The following is an 18,819-nucleotide window of genomic DNA, read 5'->3' as shown; positions in this document are numbered from 1 at the left end:
GGACAGATGTGGGCCACCTTAGGCCAAGCCAGGACCTTTCACCGCTGTGAATTAGAAATAGCTGCCACTTAAAACACCACCGACGCCTCCAGTATCTTTAACCTGGTTACCCTGCACCATGCTTAATCGGTGGGAACAAGAAAAGTGTTGAAAGCCTGGCCTGGAAGAAGGAACAGAACTGAGGTACAACTGCCGGGTGATGACAGTCACATATGTCCTTGTTTGATATTAAGTCCCAATACAATCATAGAAAACACTTGTACAGTACTTAGAAGTGTCGCATTCTTTTAAGTCACACACACACACACACACACACACATACACACACACACACAGAGAGAGATATATACACACAGAGCTGAACATCAGCCACAGCAAACACAGAACTGTGTGCACACATCAAATAATATATTTGTACAAACTAGGATACCTACGACATCACTCAGAGATACTATGCTTACTACACACGTACAGCTTACTGCAGACTGAAGCATCATGCAGTATATGTGCACACAGTCCTCTATTGGTAAGTACCACGATACCCATTTTGCACAGAGGGAAACTAAGGCATAGGGGCTACCTAGCAGGTGAGGGACATGTATTTAGTCTGACTCAAAATGTACTTAGAATGCTAATGTGTTTAGTATGACTCCATAATCATTGCCCTTAACCATTACTAAGGCAGCCCTCAGTCCAACCATTTGCTCAGGGTACCCTGTCCTGTGTACCCGTGTCAAATTCTGATGATATTGAGAAGCCTGCAGCCTATGCCTTCACTGAGACATACTGTAATTGTACTAGGGTGAAGAGACCCAATGGAGAGACTTGCCTAGCCCACTGCTTTCGCAATAAGGACTCCAGCAAGTTGGGGGGTGTCTCAAAGGTGGTCTAAGGCAGCCCTAAGAACAGCACCAGAAAATCTCACATTACTAAGTGGTGGGGGGACATAAGCTTGGACATTAACCAGACCCACGTTCAAATTCTGCCTCCATGATATCTTAGCTATGACACTTGATTTCTCTATGCCTCGGCTTCCTAATCCCTGAAGTGATGACAGTCAATAAATAACATGAAATGACCTGGAACCATCCTTCCCGTGGTGTCGACGGCCTACTATGACACTGTGCACAGTCAGTGACAAGTGTTAGGCATTGTGCGTGCATGTGCATGTGTGCCCGTGTAGAAGTCAGAGGTCAATGTTGAGTGAACTGAACTCCCCAATTGCTCTCTCTCTCACTGAGCCTGGATGTTCACTGATTTGGCTAGGCTGGCCGGGGATCCTTCTGTCTGTCTTCCCTGTGCTGGGATTAAGATGCAGGTTGCAGCTCCCAGCTTTGACATGGGTGCTAGGGACCCAGACAGAGGTCCTCGCACCCGCATGCTCGGCATCTTACCAGCTAAGCCATCTCCCCGCATCGACTGGCCTCGCCTTCTTGAGTTTCCATCTATTTAAAACTATCTAAAACTTAGTTTGGATTTTTACACAAGGACCTCAACCCCAATTAACTCTGAAGCCAACTTCACTGCATTTCCCAACCTGTTCTTGCCTGTTGCTTTGTGACAGTATGTGGCTCCATAAGTCACCTCAATGCTTGCATCAGTTTTCAAACATGCCCATAACTCTTAACTGTCCTCCCAGCAAGAGATCTGCCTCTGGCCTTTAAACCCCAGTATGCCTTTGTGAGCGTCAAGAACAGCAGAAAGGATGCTTAGATCATTGTGATAGGTGAGAAAAGGCCAGGTGGAGTCTGCCAGGTTCTCTTGGAACATTACTCTGCAAGCCTTCACGTTAAAAATAATTCAGGCTACCCAGGGGCAACCACATAGAAAGACCACATAAGAGATGCCCCCCCACACCAAGTCACTACAGCATTCCCACATGCCATATATGGAAAACGTTTTAAGATGAACCCAGCAACCACTTAAGTATACCTTCATGAGGAATCCCCAGCAAGACTTACTCCTCCATTGAACCTAGTCAACCAATAAATTCGTAAGCAAAATAGTTGTGTTCCAAGGTCATTTGTTTTTCTCTGATAGCCAAAACCCCAAATCGAAGACTGTGCCTTTGAGCTCATATTCTCTATCCAATTACAAATATTCTGCTGCTCTTGGATAGTTTTTATTTATTGACGTGGCCCATCTACCCTCTGCCCTCACCTGAAGTGATTTTTATCCTCATCCCTGGATCAGGAGAGCATCTCCCTAATGAGACGCTTTGCAGCCTGCCTGCTCTCCTTTCTGCATCTTTGACAGCCTGGTCTGACCATGTGACTCCAGGCAATCTCTGAAGGTTTCCACATTATAACTAGATGGATTCTTCAGCTTTGGGTGGGGTCATTGCTCCAAACTCTGCCCCAGTCATACAGGGCTCTGCACAGTTGTCCCCTGCCTGGCCCTGGCAATGCTTGTCACTGGGCCAACCTTACTACATTTCAATGTTGCAAATTAAAAAGAATTCCTCTGGGAAGCACTACCCGTGTTCAAGTCTACGCTGAGTTCCCTTTCCTGTGCTCCATCTGCACCTTTATTTTCCTTTAAGTAGACTATGCTGCCCAAAAGGCAGCTGCTTGGTTCTCGCTGCACAGGAGTTCTTAAGCAAGTTGAAGGGAAGCCAGTGTCTTCTATACACTTGTATATCTCTACACCCATGAGCACCAGAAAATAAAGGGCTTACAAACCAAAGTAAATGGAGTAAATGAATGATAAAGTATATCATTGGCAACGTTCCTGACACTACCCAAAACTAGAGGAAATACTCTGTCTTTGTTTGATCGTGTTTTTTTTTTTTTTTTTTTAGGTTTCTCTGTGTTGCCCTGACTGTCCTAGAACTTGCCCTTTAAACCAGGCTGTCCTTAAACTCACAGCAATTCCTCTGCCTGGGCCTTCTGGTTGCTGGATTAGAGGTTGAGCTGTCACTACCCATATCTTAAGGAAAGGTAGCTGGTGAGTGAATTACAGTTTTCCAGTACAATGCAGAGATTTCACACTGCAGAAAAGAATTATTAAGACTGAAGAGTTTGTAAATACAAACAAGCAGGTTATGAGACAGTTTTCCCTCTGTCAGTCCAGGAGGATGTTCTACATGGCTGGAAGCCTTCACAGAGTGGGGGACAACACCCTAAAATGCACAGCAACTGTCTGTCTCTGGAGGGCTAGGCTGCTGATTTCCCCCATTGTGCTCTGTGGCTTTCTCCAAGCTTGCACTTTAATAATAAGCATGTTATCAAAATCATCTCAGTCCTGACCTACATTCAGCTCATGTTACTGCCATTAGAAAAGTGATTTCAAAACTGGAAACCAAACTGGTGAAAGTTTGCAAAAGCTGCAATTAACATAAAAAAATTCCATTTTAATGACTTGCATGTAATACTAAAAACACCACACACCTTTCAGGACCAACACCATCCCCTTAACCTGTGAAACGCAGGGAAGATCTCTACAGACAACCCAAGAATGGTAATTTCAAAACCAGAGACATGAATCAAATACTCAATGATCTAAGCCACGTGCATTAAGCTCAGAAATATCAGAGAAGCTTAAAAACAGGTTTCAAAAGAGTGGTACAACACAGTTCCTGTGCAAACGTTAACATATGAAATACTCTCAACAATTTAAGCATCTACCCATCTGTCCTAAAGAGGCATGAAAATGAGACCCACTAACTTCTGCAGAGTTGTCACTAGGGACAGAGAACAAGGTAAGGCCTGGAAGGTCCTTTGTTTCTTTGTTTGCCTGTCTGATTTTAAAAAGCACCAAAGCTTTGAAGTTAAAATACAAAACATTGCACCCTGTGAAGCAGGTAAGGACACAAAAGACTGTTCCATGCCTTCCTTTTTTTAGCTCCTGACTTTGGGTCCAGGATGGCTGGAACACCAGAAAGAAAATAAATCCTCAGGCCCAAGGAGAAGCAGTCCAGTGGCCGGACTAGTTTCCAGCAAACCAGTTTACAAGGGAACCAGAGGAGCTTGTCCTACAAATCCAATCTTTCAAGAGGCCAGTCACTGGGTGTAGGTGTGTTGGGCTGCAAGTCAAAGAACAGAGGCTACTGTTTATGTTAAAAAAAAAAAAAAAAAAAAAAAAAAAAAAAAAAAAACGAAGACGGAGATAGGTGAGAACAGGTGCTTGCCTGAAGGCACACACCCACACAAGTGCAAGTCCTTCAAGTTCTCAGAGAGAGGACAGCAGCAGCGATCAAGTGACCCTTCAATTTCCAGTGTCGTATCTGGGCACCTCTTCCAGTTATTCACTATTCTAGCTAAGCTTTATCTATGTCTATAGGCATGGGCCTGGGATCTAACAAGCTAGACTTAAATGCCAGCCCAACCCTCTCTACCTGTTGCATTATCCCTGCAAATACTCAACCTTTTAGAGCATTCAAGTTTCTTCTTTTCTAACTCTGTTTCTAAGTAGTACCTGATGAACAGGATTGGGACATGGTTGATTTAGATGACGCAAGTAAGTCCCCCCCCCCCCCCGCTATGTTTGATGCACAGCCTCCACTTTACCGGGTACCAGGCTAGAACGACATGACAGAAAAGGAAAGATGTTGGAGAACCAGCTCAGACGCAGGTTACAGCTCAGGCTCTAAGAGGTTCTATTTCAACAGGACAAGTCAGGACTAGCTTATCCATTGAGGAATCAATATAAAACGAAAACACAAAACATCTTGCTCAAAATCAGGAATTTCAAGATAGTGATGCGGATCCACCAGAATGCAGCCTCTCTGACCCCTGAACCATTGGGGGAGATGCCACCAAATAATTAAAAGAAGCTGTTGACTCCATGAGAGCTGGTCCCTGCCTCTACGCCCACCTGATACAGGAGTTTAGTTCCCAAACCTGCCCATTAATGACATTAAAAGGTTGAAAACTCAATCCAACTTTGGTGTCTGTAGGTGGAGCTCAGAGGACACGACCAGGTCACTAGGGTAGAAGCCCCATGATTAACTCCTAATGATTTTATAAAAAGAAGAAAGACTGCATAAAAGGGAGAACGACTATGCAAACACAGGCATGAGCATCCCCTTTCTCTCGAGGTAAACCCCTGCAGCATAACAGAACTTTTGTCAATGAGGCAAGAAACAGAAGCGGCACCTGACTTTGGATGTGCAGAAATATGAGCCAAAACCAAATTTATAAAAATAAAATAAGCTCTAGTACATCCTTAAGTAATAAAAAAGCTACTCAATACTTATCACTACTCAATTTATAAAAAGTATCAGGGGAAGTTTTCATATCCTCACTAAAAAAATAGGTATCTTTCCTTCTCTTTAGTCGTCACTACAAATCCCTTATAGTCAATGTCCTCTGCTGAAGCCACAGCCTGCTTGTGGCCTACTGTCTGCTAGTCAGTAAGGGGAACCAGAGCAGGACAAAGCAGTGCTACCCTGAAGGTGACAGCAATGATCCTTAGGAACGAATCTGGGTCTGCTAACAAAACTTCCGAGACTGAAGAGGCCAGAGGCATTGTGAGACAGAAGGCTGAGCACATACTCCAGCTAGCCTTCTCAATAAAGGGTACTCGTATTTACATGAAACACGTAAATATCCCACTGTATTGCATCAGCTTTTAACACCAACAGCCTACATCCCTGCCCTGCACGAGAAAGAAGAGCTTGGACATGGAGACAGTAAAGTGGGGGTCCCAGAGCCACAAGGTCAGCTCACTCACTCGCAAGCTGTGTGAACTTGGGGACACACACACACACACACACACACACACACACACACACGCACGCGCACACACCTCTACCTCCTTGGGTAGGAATAGCCCGTGAACAAGAAAGTAGGCCAAGTTCATCGGTGGCTACAAAGAAGAAAGCTTGGTAAGTTAACCTGACTAATTCCCAAGCATAAGAGAGAAATGCAAAGAACAACAGACAGCATCTAAGACCAATCAAACATCTGACACATTTCGTGTTGCAATAAAACAAAAAAACGCATGCAATAGAGAAACGCACTAGAAAGCAACAGAGCATGTCGGAACCTGCCTTCTCCCCGTGGGCCATCGTCAACCTGTCCTTCCACATGCTCCCCAAGAGTCATTTGCCTTGCAGTCCTGCAACCAAGGAGAGCACTGTAGTCCCTTCCCCAGGACGTCCTGGAACACACGCAAGGACGGTTGCGTTGAAAAGGCTGAAGAATATATGAGAAGGCTGGAGAAGCGGATCTGGCAGAAGGCCTGGGTCCATTCCCAGCACCCACCTGATAGATCCTCACTGTCACTCCAGATCCAGGGGACCTGATGCCCTCTTCTGGCCTCTGCAGACACTGTACACATATGGTGCACAGGCATACATGCAGGCAAACATTCATACATATCATTTTAAACTTTTAAAGAAAACAACAATAAAAAAGTAGTTTTACTCTTTAGAGGTAATAAAGGACCCTCAAAAGTCTTACCACTTCTTGCTTGCTAAACACCCTCCCGATATTTCAAAATATCAGGACTATTTTAAAATGCAACCCAATCCTTACCATTAAATAACAGTGATTCCACAGGAAATACAGAATCCAGTGTCATCAACATAATCATAATGTGTTAATGTTTTTAATCTGAGAACCAATGTATACATCCAGAGGTGGTGGCACATGTCTTTTACCCACCACTCAGGAGGCAGAGGAGGCAGCTCTCTGAGTTCGAGGCCAGCATGGACTACAAAGTGAGTTCCAGGACAGCAAGAGCTGCACAGAGAAACAGTGTCTCAAAAACTAAGAAAAGAAAAAAAAAAAAAAAAAAAAAAAACCAATTTAACGTTCATAAGGAAGTTTACCCCCACTGTCTCTTTTAATCATCCCTGGTATTATATGGAAAATAATTAACTTTATTGTTGCCGTGTTAGTGGTACAAATGGGTGAGACCCACACAGATTTACATACAAGGCAAAAACACTTCGAACTAAAAGAAATATAGAAGCTGACCTGTCTGGCCTCCACGAATAGAAATTCATAATGGATCTGTGAAGGCCGGTCTTGGTTGTCAACTCAACTATATCTGGAATTCACTACAATCCAGAAATGGAGGACACACCTGTGAGAGATTTTCTATTTGGTTTCAAGTATATAAATCCACTTCTAGCCTGGACTTCTGAGGTGGGAAGATACAATCCTAATGTAAAGACATATCTTTAATCTGGACCACACTTTCTGCTGGAAGTTCATCAGGACATGGAAGAAGAAAGGTCTTCTTTCCCTGCTTGCCCTCATCTTGCTTGCACATCCATTCCTTCCCTGGCATTGGAACCTACCTCTTCAGGATTCCAGCATACTCAGACCAGCTGAGTCTCAGCCTTGTGGGGCTGAGCAAGAACTACATTCATGGACTTCCCATTCACAGCTGCCTATTGTTGGATCAGTTGGGCTGCGGTCCGTAAGTCATTGCAATAAATTCCCTTTTTCTATAGAGATTCATTTCATGAGTTTTGTGACTCTCAAGAATCCTAATACAGTATCCGTCCCTCATTTTAAGTTATATCTTGTTCTTTCTCTTTATAAAGCTATGAACATTGTCTTAACCCATCTGAAGGAGAGGAGTATGCCGTCAGTGACAGCTAAATCCGGAACCAAATACCTGTCTGGTTACCACATGACTTATAAACTTGCTTAAGAGAAAAGGGAAAGAGATATGACCTCCTCCGATGACACCCGCATTATCTAGAAAAGATAAGACTTTTATGTTTAAATTGCTAAACAAATTCTATCTTGATCATCCTAAGTGTAAAAGATACATCCTGCATTCCAAAAAGCAAAATACCTAATCCAAACAGATACTATCTGGTCTCAGCTTAGAAGCCAGAGAACAGAGTTACCTCTCCCGTCTCACATTCACTCATCAACATGTAATCCCAAAACCTAACTCCACGCCAGGCACCAAGCCAGGCACAGTACCTGGTGTAACATGTAATCATTTAGGATTTGCAAGGTATCCCTCTTTCCCTGAACCAAGATTAATAAAACTCCCATCTTAAATATTAAGACAGGGCCTTCACCTTAGCTGTCACCTCTAAGACCATTCAAGAAATTAATTGCAATTTCTAAGATCAGAGAGCTTCCTTCATCTGTCTTACCATTTCAATCCTATCAGAAGTTGTTTAAAAATAGCACACACACACACACACACACACACACACACACACACACACACACACACACACACCTCTTTTTGCCTTCCTTGGACTCTCCTCCAAACAAAACAAGTGATGACACCCAAATAAACAACAATGAGTAACACCTCCACGCACAGCTTTTCTTTCCAACATACAACAAAAATGCAGAGCGCTGTGTAAAGAGAAAGACAAACAACATACTTTACTCCTGACAGGAGTGTGGACAGGGCACTCTAGTCCACCAAGCAAAGCCTTGGAATGAAAGAAACATTTTTCACCTCTTGGAAGGGAAGTAAAGGAACACAGGAACATAAAAGGAAGTAAAAGAATGCCTGGCACAATCAAAGAAATCGATCCTGTATTTTCCAGAAATGGGATTTTAAACAGACACCACCCAAAGATTGTGCATGAGCAAAACAGTGAGGTAGCTCAGTTTTCCCTGAGAGTGGACCAGCAAAACAGCACAATAGAGCCACCTCAGGAAGGCAGGACTTTGTTTTGTTTTCTCTCTGGTCCTTCTAGTACTGAAGGACTTTCTTCGGTGTTTTCTTTTCTTTTTCCTTTCTTTTTTGATTGAATATTTTATGTATTTACATTTCAAATGCTATCCACTTTCCCGGTTGCTCCCTCTCCCATTCCTCCTCCCCCTGCTTCTATGAGGATGCTCCCCGTCCCACCCACCCACTCCCACCTCACCACCCTGGCATTCCCTTACAGTGGGGAACTGAGCCTTCACAGGACCAAGAGCTTCTCTCCTATTGATGCCAGACAAGGCCATCCTCTGCTACATATGCAGCTGGAGCCATGGGTCACTCCATGTGCACTCTTTGGTTGGTGGTTTAGTCCCTGTGAGCTCTGGGGAGGTTCTGGTTGGTTGATATTTTTGTTCTTCCTATGGGGTTGCAAACCCCTTCAGCTCCTTCAGTCCTTTCTCTAACTCCTCCATTGGGGTACCTGTGCTCAGTCAGATTAGCTGCAAGCATCCTCATCTGTATCAGCAAGGCTGTAGCAGAGCCTCTCAGGAGACATCCATATTAGGCTCCCGTCAGCAAGCACTTCTTGGCATCAGCAATAGTGACTAGGTTTGGTGGCTTCATATGGGATGGATTCCCAGGTGAGGCAGTCTCTGGATAGCTTTTCCTTCAGTCTCTGTTCCACTCTTTGTCCCTGTATTTCCTTTAGTCAGGAGCAATTCTGGGTTAAAATTTTGAGAAGAATGGGTGGCCCATCCCCCAGCCCGGGAGCCTTGCCTAACCTCTGGATATGGTCTCTACAGGTTCTCCCTCCCCTTTGTTGGGCATTTCAGCTAATCCTATCCCTGTTGGGTTCTGGGAGCCTCTTGCTTTCCTGGCATCTGGGACTTGCTGGTGGCTACCCCCAGTTCTCCATCCCACACTATTACACACCTCTGTTCAAATTCCTGACCCTCCATACAGCATCCCTGTCTCCTCCCATACCTGATCCTGCCCCACCTTTTCCCCTCCCTTTCCTCTCTTCCTCCCAAGTCCCTCCCACCCTCTACCTCCCATGAGTATTTTGTTCCCCCTTCTAAAAAATTGACTGAAGCATCCACATTTTGGTCTTCCTTCTTCTTGAGCTTCATACAGTCTGTAAATTGTATCTTGGATATTCCAAGCTTTTGGGCTATTATCCACTTATCAGTGAGTGCATACCATGTTTGTTCTTTTGTAACTGGGTTTCCTCACTCAGGATGATATTGTCTAGTTCTATCCATTTGCCTAAGAGTTTCAGGAAGTCATTGTTTTTAATAGCTGAGTAGTACTCCATTGTGTAAATGTACCACATTTTTTGTATCCATTCCTCTGTTGAAGGACATCTGGATTCTTTCCAGCTTCTGGCTATTATAAATAAGGCTGCTATGAACATAGTGGAGCATGTGTCCTTATTATATGTTGGAACATCTTTTGGTATATGCCCAGGAGTGTTATAGCTGGGTCCTCAAGTAGTACTATATCCAATCTTCTGAGGAACTGCCAGACCAATTTCCAGAGTGGTTGTACCAGCTTGCAATCCCACCAACAATGGAGGAGTGTTTCTCTTTCTCCACATACTCACCAGCATCTGCTGTCACCTGAGTTTTTTAATCTTAGCCATTCTGACTGGTGTGCGGTAGAATCTCAGGGTTGTTTTGATTTTCATTTCCCTGATGACTAAGGATGTTAAACATTTCTGTAGGTGCTTCTCAGCCATTTGGTATCCTTTGGTTGAGAAATTGTTTGTTTAGCTCTGTCTCCCATTTTTTAATAGGATTATTTGATTCTCTGGAGTCTAACTTCTTGAGTTCTTTGTATATATGGAATATTAGCCCTCTATCAAGTGTAGGATTGGTAAAGATCTTTTCCCAATCTGTTGGTTACCGTTTTGTCCTTTTGACAGTGTCTTCTGCCTTAGAGAAGCTTTGCAATTTCATGAGGTCCCATTTGTCAATTCATGATCTTAGAACATAAGCCATTGGTGTTCTGTTGAGGAAAATTTCCCCTGTACCCATCTGTTTGAGGCTCTTCCCCACTTTCTCTTCTACTAGTTTCAGTGTCCCTAATTTTATGCGGAGGTCCTTGATCTTCAGTGTTTTCACAGGGATACCTAACACACTCATAAAACCTGACCTGTCTCCTTTAACACTTTGTTTCCTCCCCACCCCCACCCCCACCCCCCAGTATGAACAATGACTTTTATGGGGCAGTTACTTTCACTGCACTTAGGAATTTTTGAAAGCATACTGAAAGTGACAAGACAATGAATTTTATACAAAAGCCAAACAAGGCACTGGAGCAAAACAGGTAAAACAGACAGGCCAAGTCAAAGTCAAGCCCAGAACCCAGTGACTGTGACATAAACTCCCCAGTGTAACCTGAGGCCTACAAAAATTTGTCTACCCATTCTGAACCCATTTCTAGGTGGAAGGTAACCTGAGCAATCTGTAATGCTGTTTTCCCTCAGTTCTTTCAGTGGGCCTGGTACCTTGGAGGCAGCTACACTTTCTTCTTATTTGGTAATTTTTCTCAGCAAACTGGCCTTTTGTGGGGCAGATTACAAGACAGAGCCATAGCACAGTATGGGATAAACTACAAATCAATTAATCATTCAACTTTCAAAATAGCCTTCTGGACATATTTGAAAATCACCAGCCTACAATGTACTTAAAAGAATGTTCTCAAACCCACTTAACCTGATGCGGTGGCAACACCCCTTTATGACAAATCTATGACTTACTGCCATAAATACATAAACAGCAAAACCAAATTTCAACTTAGATTCTTTGATTTCGGCTCCGTTCTCAAGGTCGCGCAATAGCTGGTCTCCTTCCTTGCTGGATCCTACATATATCTAAATAAACCCTCATACACAGGTAACATTACAACGCAGCCCTCTCGTTCTTGGTCTGGAAAATATTCAGTCTTTCTCCGTACAGCCTTAAGTGAAATTCCTAGAAGGCACTGGCAAATCTCTGCCAGGCCAATCTGCAGTGGAAAACCATGTGTCCTACAGGATGACAGGAGAGCCAAGGCTTCTAAGCAACTACTTCAGTTCTGCAGGACAACGGCGGTTTATTCTAACACCATCAACACAGTAATTGTTTAGGATCGAACACAGTTCATGTCAAAGAGGATCTGCTTGACCACAAACAGGCAGCTCTGTGGAAATACAGTTTCTGGAAGAAAACACGAGGTTTGCACAATTCTAGATACACGTCTAAGTGTTCCGTTCCTGCGCTGTGCTAAAAAACTTTTTTCCACCTAAACTCTCCAGCACAGGGCAGATCTAAAACCGGTTGCCAAACCGTATACACCACACACAAAAGCGGCGTGCACCACAACCAGAGCCGTGGGGCAATGCCAGTCCCTGCCCAATCCTGCTCAGGCCGGGTTGCAATGTGGTTTAGTCCAGTCTACTTTCTGGTAATGTGTTTTTAAAATCCCGCCACGACCCGGGTCATTCCTTTAGAGATCTAATAACAACCAAATGACCGGACCTGCCGGGCACTTAGCGAGCCATTCTGCTTATGGCTCTTTAATAGCACCTGGAGTTCTGGTAAGGGGAGAGCGGAAAACTCCAGCTTCCCCGGAAAGAAAGTCTTGCTCCGGGAGCGCGGAGAGGCGCGCGGAGCGTGGCCCCATCTCCTGCAGTCCCGCCGGTCCCCACAGCGCCTTTACCTGTCAGCCCAGCCTCTCCCCCCAGACGCCGCCCCTCGGAGCCAGCCCCTGGAGAAAGCCACCCAAGGCATCCCATCCCAAAGAAAGAAAGCAGAGAGGCTGCTGCTCCAGGCAGGGGGCCATGGGCCACCTCGAGATCCGAGAGGCGACACGCCGCCCGTGCCCCGCACCTACCAGATAATCCATGTACAGAAACGCCTCAGTTATCCGGAGATCAGACATCCGGCAGCCTAAAGCATCCGGAATGGCTCGGAACCCGGAAAAAAAAAAGCAGTGTCTTGGGCTGCGAGCGAGCAGCTCCTGAAAAAGCCAGCAACAGCGAAAATCGCCGAGAGCAGCCGAGGAGCCGAAGATTACACCAGGGGAGCGGCGATTGGCCGGGAGGGCGGGCAGAGGAAAAGGAGCGCGCTCATTGGCTGGAGTGCCTATAAAAGGCAGTCCCCCGGTGGAGGGCAGCAGAGAAGCGCGGGACCAGGGAGAGTGCCTGTTCCTGTGTGCTGGGGGAGGGGCGGGCGGAAACGCACGTCGGAGCTTCCCCGGATCCCTCAGCCTCCCGTCCGCTGGGAACCGGGTAAAGCTCCCAGCCTGAAGCTGAAGAGCAGCGGTATCCCCGCCCACCTCTTCATAAGAAACCAGCCCGGGGCTGTGGGAGGCAGAGTAGTCATTGAAAACTTACTTTCTCTGCTCCTAGCGGCTTCCTGTGGCCTTGAGACACCCTGGACCTGCGGGTTAGCAGGGCAGACACCTTTATAGCAGGCAAGCTGTGCACTACCAGGGACCGCATTGACCCTCCAGGGTGTCTGCTATGTCAAATAACTTGAACTTGACCTTATTGCCGCTCAGCACCAGTGCAGCCCAGGCTAGGAACCTAGAGACTCTTAGAACCCTAAGCAACCTTGGGGAAAGTCACAAGTAAATTGATCACCCCAAACAGGGAAGGAGACACCCATCTGATATTTGCATGCTTAAAAGTCCAGTTACACTGACCATGATCCAATGTCCCTAAATAAAATGAGCAGTGGAATTGTGAAAGACCTCTAAAGGACCCCAGTAATACTGTTTGTGGATCTTAGGATCTAAGAGCAGATGCATTTGAGACTTGTGTGTTTCCTAGTTAAAAAAAAAAAAACAAAACAAAACAAAAAAAACTTGGAATTGAGTGAAGATGGAGTCAAACAAGAGGTAAAGATAATAGTCGGGTCTGTATTTTTTTTCTTCCCCTCCAAGATTCAGGCTAGAGAGAGCATATACGTAGTCAAGGCAAAGACGAGACAAGATAAGCATTCCATTTGGAGTTGGATATGAAGAGAAATAAAATATAACCCACGTCAAAAATAAATATTAAAAGTGTGCCATGTCTTTTGTACCAGTGATTCCATTTCTAGAAATACTTAGGATGCGAGCTCTGGACAGCGTTATGAGTGAACATTTGCCGCAATGTTTATAATAGAACATTGTGATGGTGCTTTTGACCCCAGCAAAGAGACATAGATGCTTGAGCTAAGACCACCTGGATAAGTTCCAGAACAGCAGGGCTACACAGAGAAACCTTGTCTGGGGGGGGGGGGGGAACTGGAGAAAAAAAAAAAAAGAAGAACCTCGTGATTTGTTAACATGGCACACTTACACAGTAAAACTTTATACAGCTGTTAAACATTTATGAAGTTTTATAATACAGTGAAGTTTACAGTGAACTCATATTCTTTGCTCAGATGTCACATGTCAAAGGAGTATTCTGAATGAGAGAATTTGGGAGACCAAGCTGCAAAAATTCTATTCTGTTATTTCCTGCCAAACATTGCTATCCTTGAAGGCAGAGGTGACTGAACGTTCCCCTCTTCCACTGCATCTACACACACACACACACACACACACACACATACTTTTTTGTGTGAGTTTTCAGGTAACAAATATTGCAAGTTTACCTCCAGGGCAGTGAAAATAGTTGTTATTAAAGATGTATAGTTCATTATAGAAAACCATAGAATTCACCCTAAATATATACATAATCAAGGTAAGGTTCGTAGCCCCTTCTGCTCCAGGGTCATGAGCTGCAAGACTAGATGCACTATCTAATCTCTGAACCTGTTTCCTCAGACACAAAAATGAGAAAAGAGGGTTTTCAGGATAATTGGAGGACTTTGATTGTACACATACACGTGTATAGGGCTGGCCTTTATTGAAATAATTTTCAAGGTATATGTGTTTAAGTAATAACTTATAGAAATGAATTATTTTGGTTTTTGTTTGTTTTGTTATGTTTTGTTTTACTCCAGGGCTAGCGAGGCTCAGTTGCATTAAGCCAATAGATCCATTTATTTTTCTTGCCATTTGTGAACTCAAGCACATGTAAGTTTAGAAAAGATTGCCGAGCTGGATTCTGAAACTGAAAGACTTCCATTAACTTGGTCTTTGTCACATCTGGTTGAAACTGCAAAAATTAAAAGCCTTTCAAGGATCTAGCAAAGGTAACTCTGTCAAGCAATATTTTGTTTTTCCTTATTTTTGATTTCTTTCTCTTCATGATTCGGTATATCCCAAATTCGGAAAACAACCAGGTGGGAGCACTTGGCTTCTTGCATTCTCTTTAACGGCTAAATTTAGGAAAACATCATTAGGCTAAATAATAGGCTTTACTGCCTCTAGGAATCAAAAATCAGTAAATGGACCCAAAGCAGAGGCAGGGAAAACTCTGAAGACAGCATCATCATATTACCTTCATCTGAATCATTTGCATCTGTATTATGACTGTGAAATGAAATAATATAAAAACAGGCTCAGTCTAATGTATTTCTAAAATCATATTTTGCATTTTGGGAAAAGAAAAAAAGAAGAAGCTCCAGCAGAACCCCTTATGGAGCTTTGTTTTCCAATTAGGTGTCTTCCGAGACGGTAATAGAATCGAATATTCCCACTGGATAGAGGGTAAATGCCAAACACTGTGATGGTTTCAGCCCAAGGCACTGCCAGCAGTGGTTGTCCCTGGTGCAGTCGGTAGCAAGGTCCTTAGTCACATCTTGAAGAGATTTGGGATGCATTTATTCAACTCATCCTGCTATGAGCCAATTAACAGGCTTCAGTCCTCAATAAGGCATGATCTCATTTAGCCCTGCCTTCTTTCAGTTAGAAACAAAACAATGAGTCTCTTCCAGGTGCATTAAAAACAAAAACAGGTACAAACTTACAAACTTCTGAGGCAATTGCATTGCTGTACGGGATGTGAGGACCCAGGGCTTTGCTGCTGCTTGTTGAAAGCAAGAAGTTCTTTTGACTGTCCGTCCATACTCTACGATCCCATAAAACCTGCCAGTGAGCCTTTCAGAGGAAATTTTGTTGGTTGCTGTTGTTAAAGTGTCACACTGAAGCAACACAAACAAATGTCTTTTTACAACTTGGTTTTCCAAATTCTACCATCCAGAAAACCAGTAATGGCTACTTCCATCTACTCTTTTGTTGTTCATTTGTTCAAAATGTAACTTAGGGAAGTTGTACCACAATGGGCTTTCCTTCCCACAATCCTCTGCGCCCATCCTTTCCAACTTGAGCCTGGCAGAATGGCTCCGGCCAAGACCGGTGGCGAGGAGAAGAGCTGTTCTGCCATCAACAAGGTGGTGACCCGAGAATCCACCATCAACGTTCACAAGTGCATCCATGGAGTGGACTTCAAGAAGTGTGCTTCTCAGGCATCAAAGAAAGCTGGACATTTGTCATAAAGGAGATGTGGACTTCAGATGTGCACATTGACACCAAGCTCAATAAAGCGCCTGGGTCAAGAGAGTAAGGAATGTTCTGAATCACATCCGAGTACGTGTGTCCAGAAAACATAACGAAGATGAGGATTCATCAAGCAAGCTCTGCACACTGCTAACATATATGCCTATTACCACATTCAAATATCTATAGACAGTCAATGTGGATGAGAGCTAACCTGTTTAATGTCGAATAAAGTTGCAGAACTGTCATAAAATTAAATAAATAAATAACTTAGGGATGAAAATTGTCTTTAGTAGTTAGTCATCATGCATAGTAACTCTGAACTTCACTGGATGAGGAAATGCCCCATTAATGTTTAATGGCTACATAAAGTTCTCTTTTATACATGTACTATGTTAACCGATTCTCTGTGAGCCTTTGCTTATAAAACTACACACAACTCTTTCTCCTGCTGCTTCCACGCAGAAGAGTCACTCTGCTTACTCTGTGGAAAACACGGTAATTAAAGAGCTTCATTACAATAAGCTAGCTGGTTGGAGAAGATGGGAATTCTTTTCCCTAAAGAGCCATCTTGCTGGGAAACTCATGAACAGACAGGTTATGAATAGGAGAGCGGTGATCCTAGAGTGATGTGTACCTGCTTACCATTGGATGCTTACTTAAGTGATGTCTAGCTAATTATAATCAGCTAGTGACAGGGGTTACTCTTTTTTTTTTTTTTTTTTTTTAACTACTTAAGCAGTCTTTAATGAAAGCCATGTAGGAGACGTCTCTACTCCTGCATCTTATCTTCTCGATCGTTTCTTCCTTGTGTTTGCCCTTCTCCTTTCCTACTTGTCCGGACTTGGCTTTCCCCTCCAGGATCTTCTTTCGGTCTGTCCATCAAGTGACAGACTTGATGGGGTGGATACCCACATGCACAGTTGTGCCATTAGCTTTCTCTCGCTGGACTCGTTCAATGTAGATGGCGCATTTCTTCCTGTACACTTGGCCTCTGTAGTGTCCTCGAACAACTTGAACTTCATCATCCTTTCGGATGGGCATAGACCGAACATTATACTTCTGTCTCAGTTCTTTGGAAAGAGGGAAGACATGATCTTCCTCTGAATGTGAGAAAGTGCATTGAGATGCCATTTGCAGTTCTTGCTTTGGTCAGAAGTCACAAAGGAATTGAACTTCATCTTGGCAGCTCGTGATCAAGTGGTGGCTGCAAAAGAAAAGAGATCTACACCGAGGGGTGCCTCTTGCCTGCAAATGTCAAGAAGAAAGATCATTTCCTCTGAGCTGTTGCTGTCACTGATTGGTGTGCCCACTCTCCAGTCCTGCCCTACTTATACAATAGACAGGCTAGAGAGAGTAGGTGCCCTAATGCCCTCTCATTGGTTGACAAACTCAATGTAAAGGCAAGAAGATCTACTTCTTGTGTGACTATTGTAAAAGGATCATGTTAAGAAGCATGGGAAAGCATCCTGAGCTCAGAGGTTTAGCATAGAACTGAGAAAGTTGCTAGGCATGGCTTTTTTTTTTTTTTTTCAGCTTCTGAGAATGCCAGCATCTCCTTATTTCTGGCCGTATCACCTCTCCTGTCTTTGCCTTTGTGGTCACATTGTCACCTATTCTTTTATAATCTAATCTCCTGTGGTCTACAAAGGCATTATATTTAGGCTCGAGGATAAAGATAATTTCCTCCTGCCAAAAAAAATTTAATCACATCTTCCAAGTTGCTTTTGCCATATAAGGCAACATCATAGGTTTTAGAAATTAAGGCCTGTGCTTGTTTTGGTTTGGTTTGGTTTTTGTCAACTTGACACAAGATAGGGTCACCTGGAAGGAAAGAACTTCAAATAGAAAATACATCCATCATACTGGCCTTTGATTAATGATGTCTGGACGCTTTATTGATGATTGATGAGCCCAGCCTATTGTGAGCAATGCCACACCTAGGCAGGTGATCCTGGGTTGTATAAGAAAGCAAGCTCCATAAGTTATTTAGGAATATCACACACATATATGGATATGACATAATATATATCACATATCTGTGTGTGTATTCACATGCCCATTTGTGTAACAACAAAATCATAAAGGCCATAAATCTGACAGCAGGGGGTCTTATATGGAAGGGTGATGGAAGAAAAAAGGAAGAGGGAAAATGATGCAATTAACTTTTAATTTCAAAAAATAAAATATATAATTTAAAAAGCTGAGTGATCCATGAAGAGCAAGCAGGTAGAGTAAGCCAGTAAGTTTCTCTGCTCCAGAGTCTCAGCTTCAGTTCCTTTGGTGCTCCTGCCTTGACTTACCTCAATGATGGAGTGTCATCTGGAAGTATAAGCTAAATAAACCCTTTGTGGCAAAGGTTGTTTTTGCTCAGTGTTTTATCACAGCAACAGAGAAACAAACTAATACAAGACCAAGTGTATCTGAAGGTCATGCCTTTGTCTACCATGCTAATTTTATGCAAAGAAAGGTAACTGCATGGAATCTGGGGTAACTAAGTTTATAAATACCTACAAAACCAGAAAAGTACAGGTTCTTAACTGTAGAGATGATTCTGGTCTCACCTTTGCATGTTTACATGTATCAAAGCACTAATCCAAGCTAGTACTTGAGTCAAAGCAGCCTGAAATTAGACTCTGTGCCACAAACCTGCACTGACCTCTTTATAGACCAAAGGAGGAGGATCAACAGTACCAGACCAGCTTATGATAGATACAGAGGACATACAAGGCTTGTCAACTCAACAAGATCCTGTCTCAAAATACAAAAGTATAAATGGGCCAGATATGTAGTTTGATAATAGACTACTGGGCAAGCATGTAC

General features: G+C 43.6%; 1 protein-coding gene and 1 pseudogene across 2 annotated transcripts in view; both read right to left on the bottom strand.

The window, feature by feature from the left end:
• The window catches only part of ARL15 (ARF like GTPase 15), a 353,902-nt gene extending 341,331 nt beyond the window's left edge, over positions 1-12,571 (bottom strand). Inside the window, exon 1 of the mRNA XM_080933659.1 lies at positions 12,457-12,571. Coding sequence (XP_080789785.1) covers positions 12,457-12,504 — 48 coding nt within the window. The 5' untranslated portion in view covers positions 12,505-12,571. The remainder of the gene's footprint in view (positions 1-12,456) is intronic.
• A 4,151-nt stretch (positions 12,572-16,722) lies between these two features.
• LOC308433658 (large ribosomal subunit protein uL24-like) lies at positions 16,723-17,177 on the bottom strand (annotated as a pseudogene). The gene has a single exon. The product of its transcript is annotated as a large ribosomal subunit protein uL24-like (transcript).
• Positions 17,178-18,819: the final 1,642 nt, after the last annotated feature.

The sequence above is a fragment of the Micromys minutus genome, assembly GCF_963924665.1.
Source record: "Micromys minutus genome assembly, chromosome: 20".
NCBI classification, from domain to species: Eukaryota; Metazoa; Chordata; class Mammalia; order Rodentia; family Muridae; genus Micromys; species Micromys minutus.
Note: the sequence above shows the minus strand (reverse complement) of the source record. Positions and strands in the feature narration are given on the sequence as shown.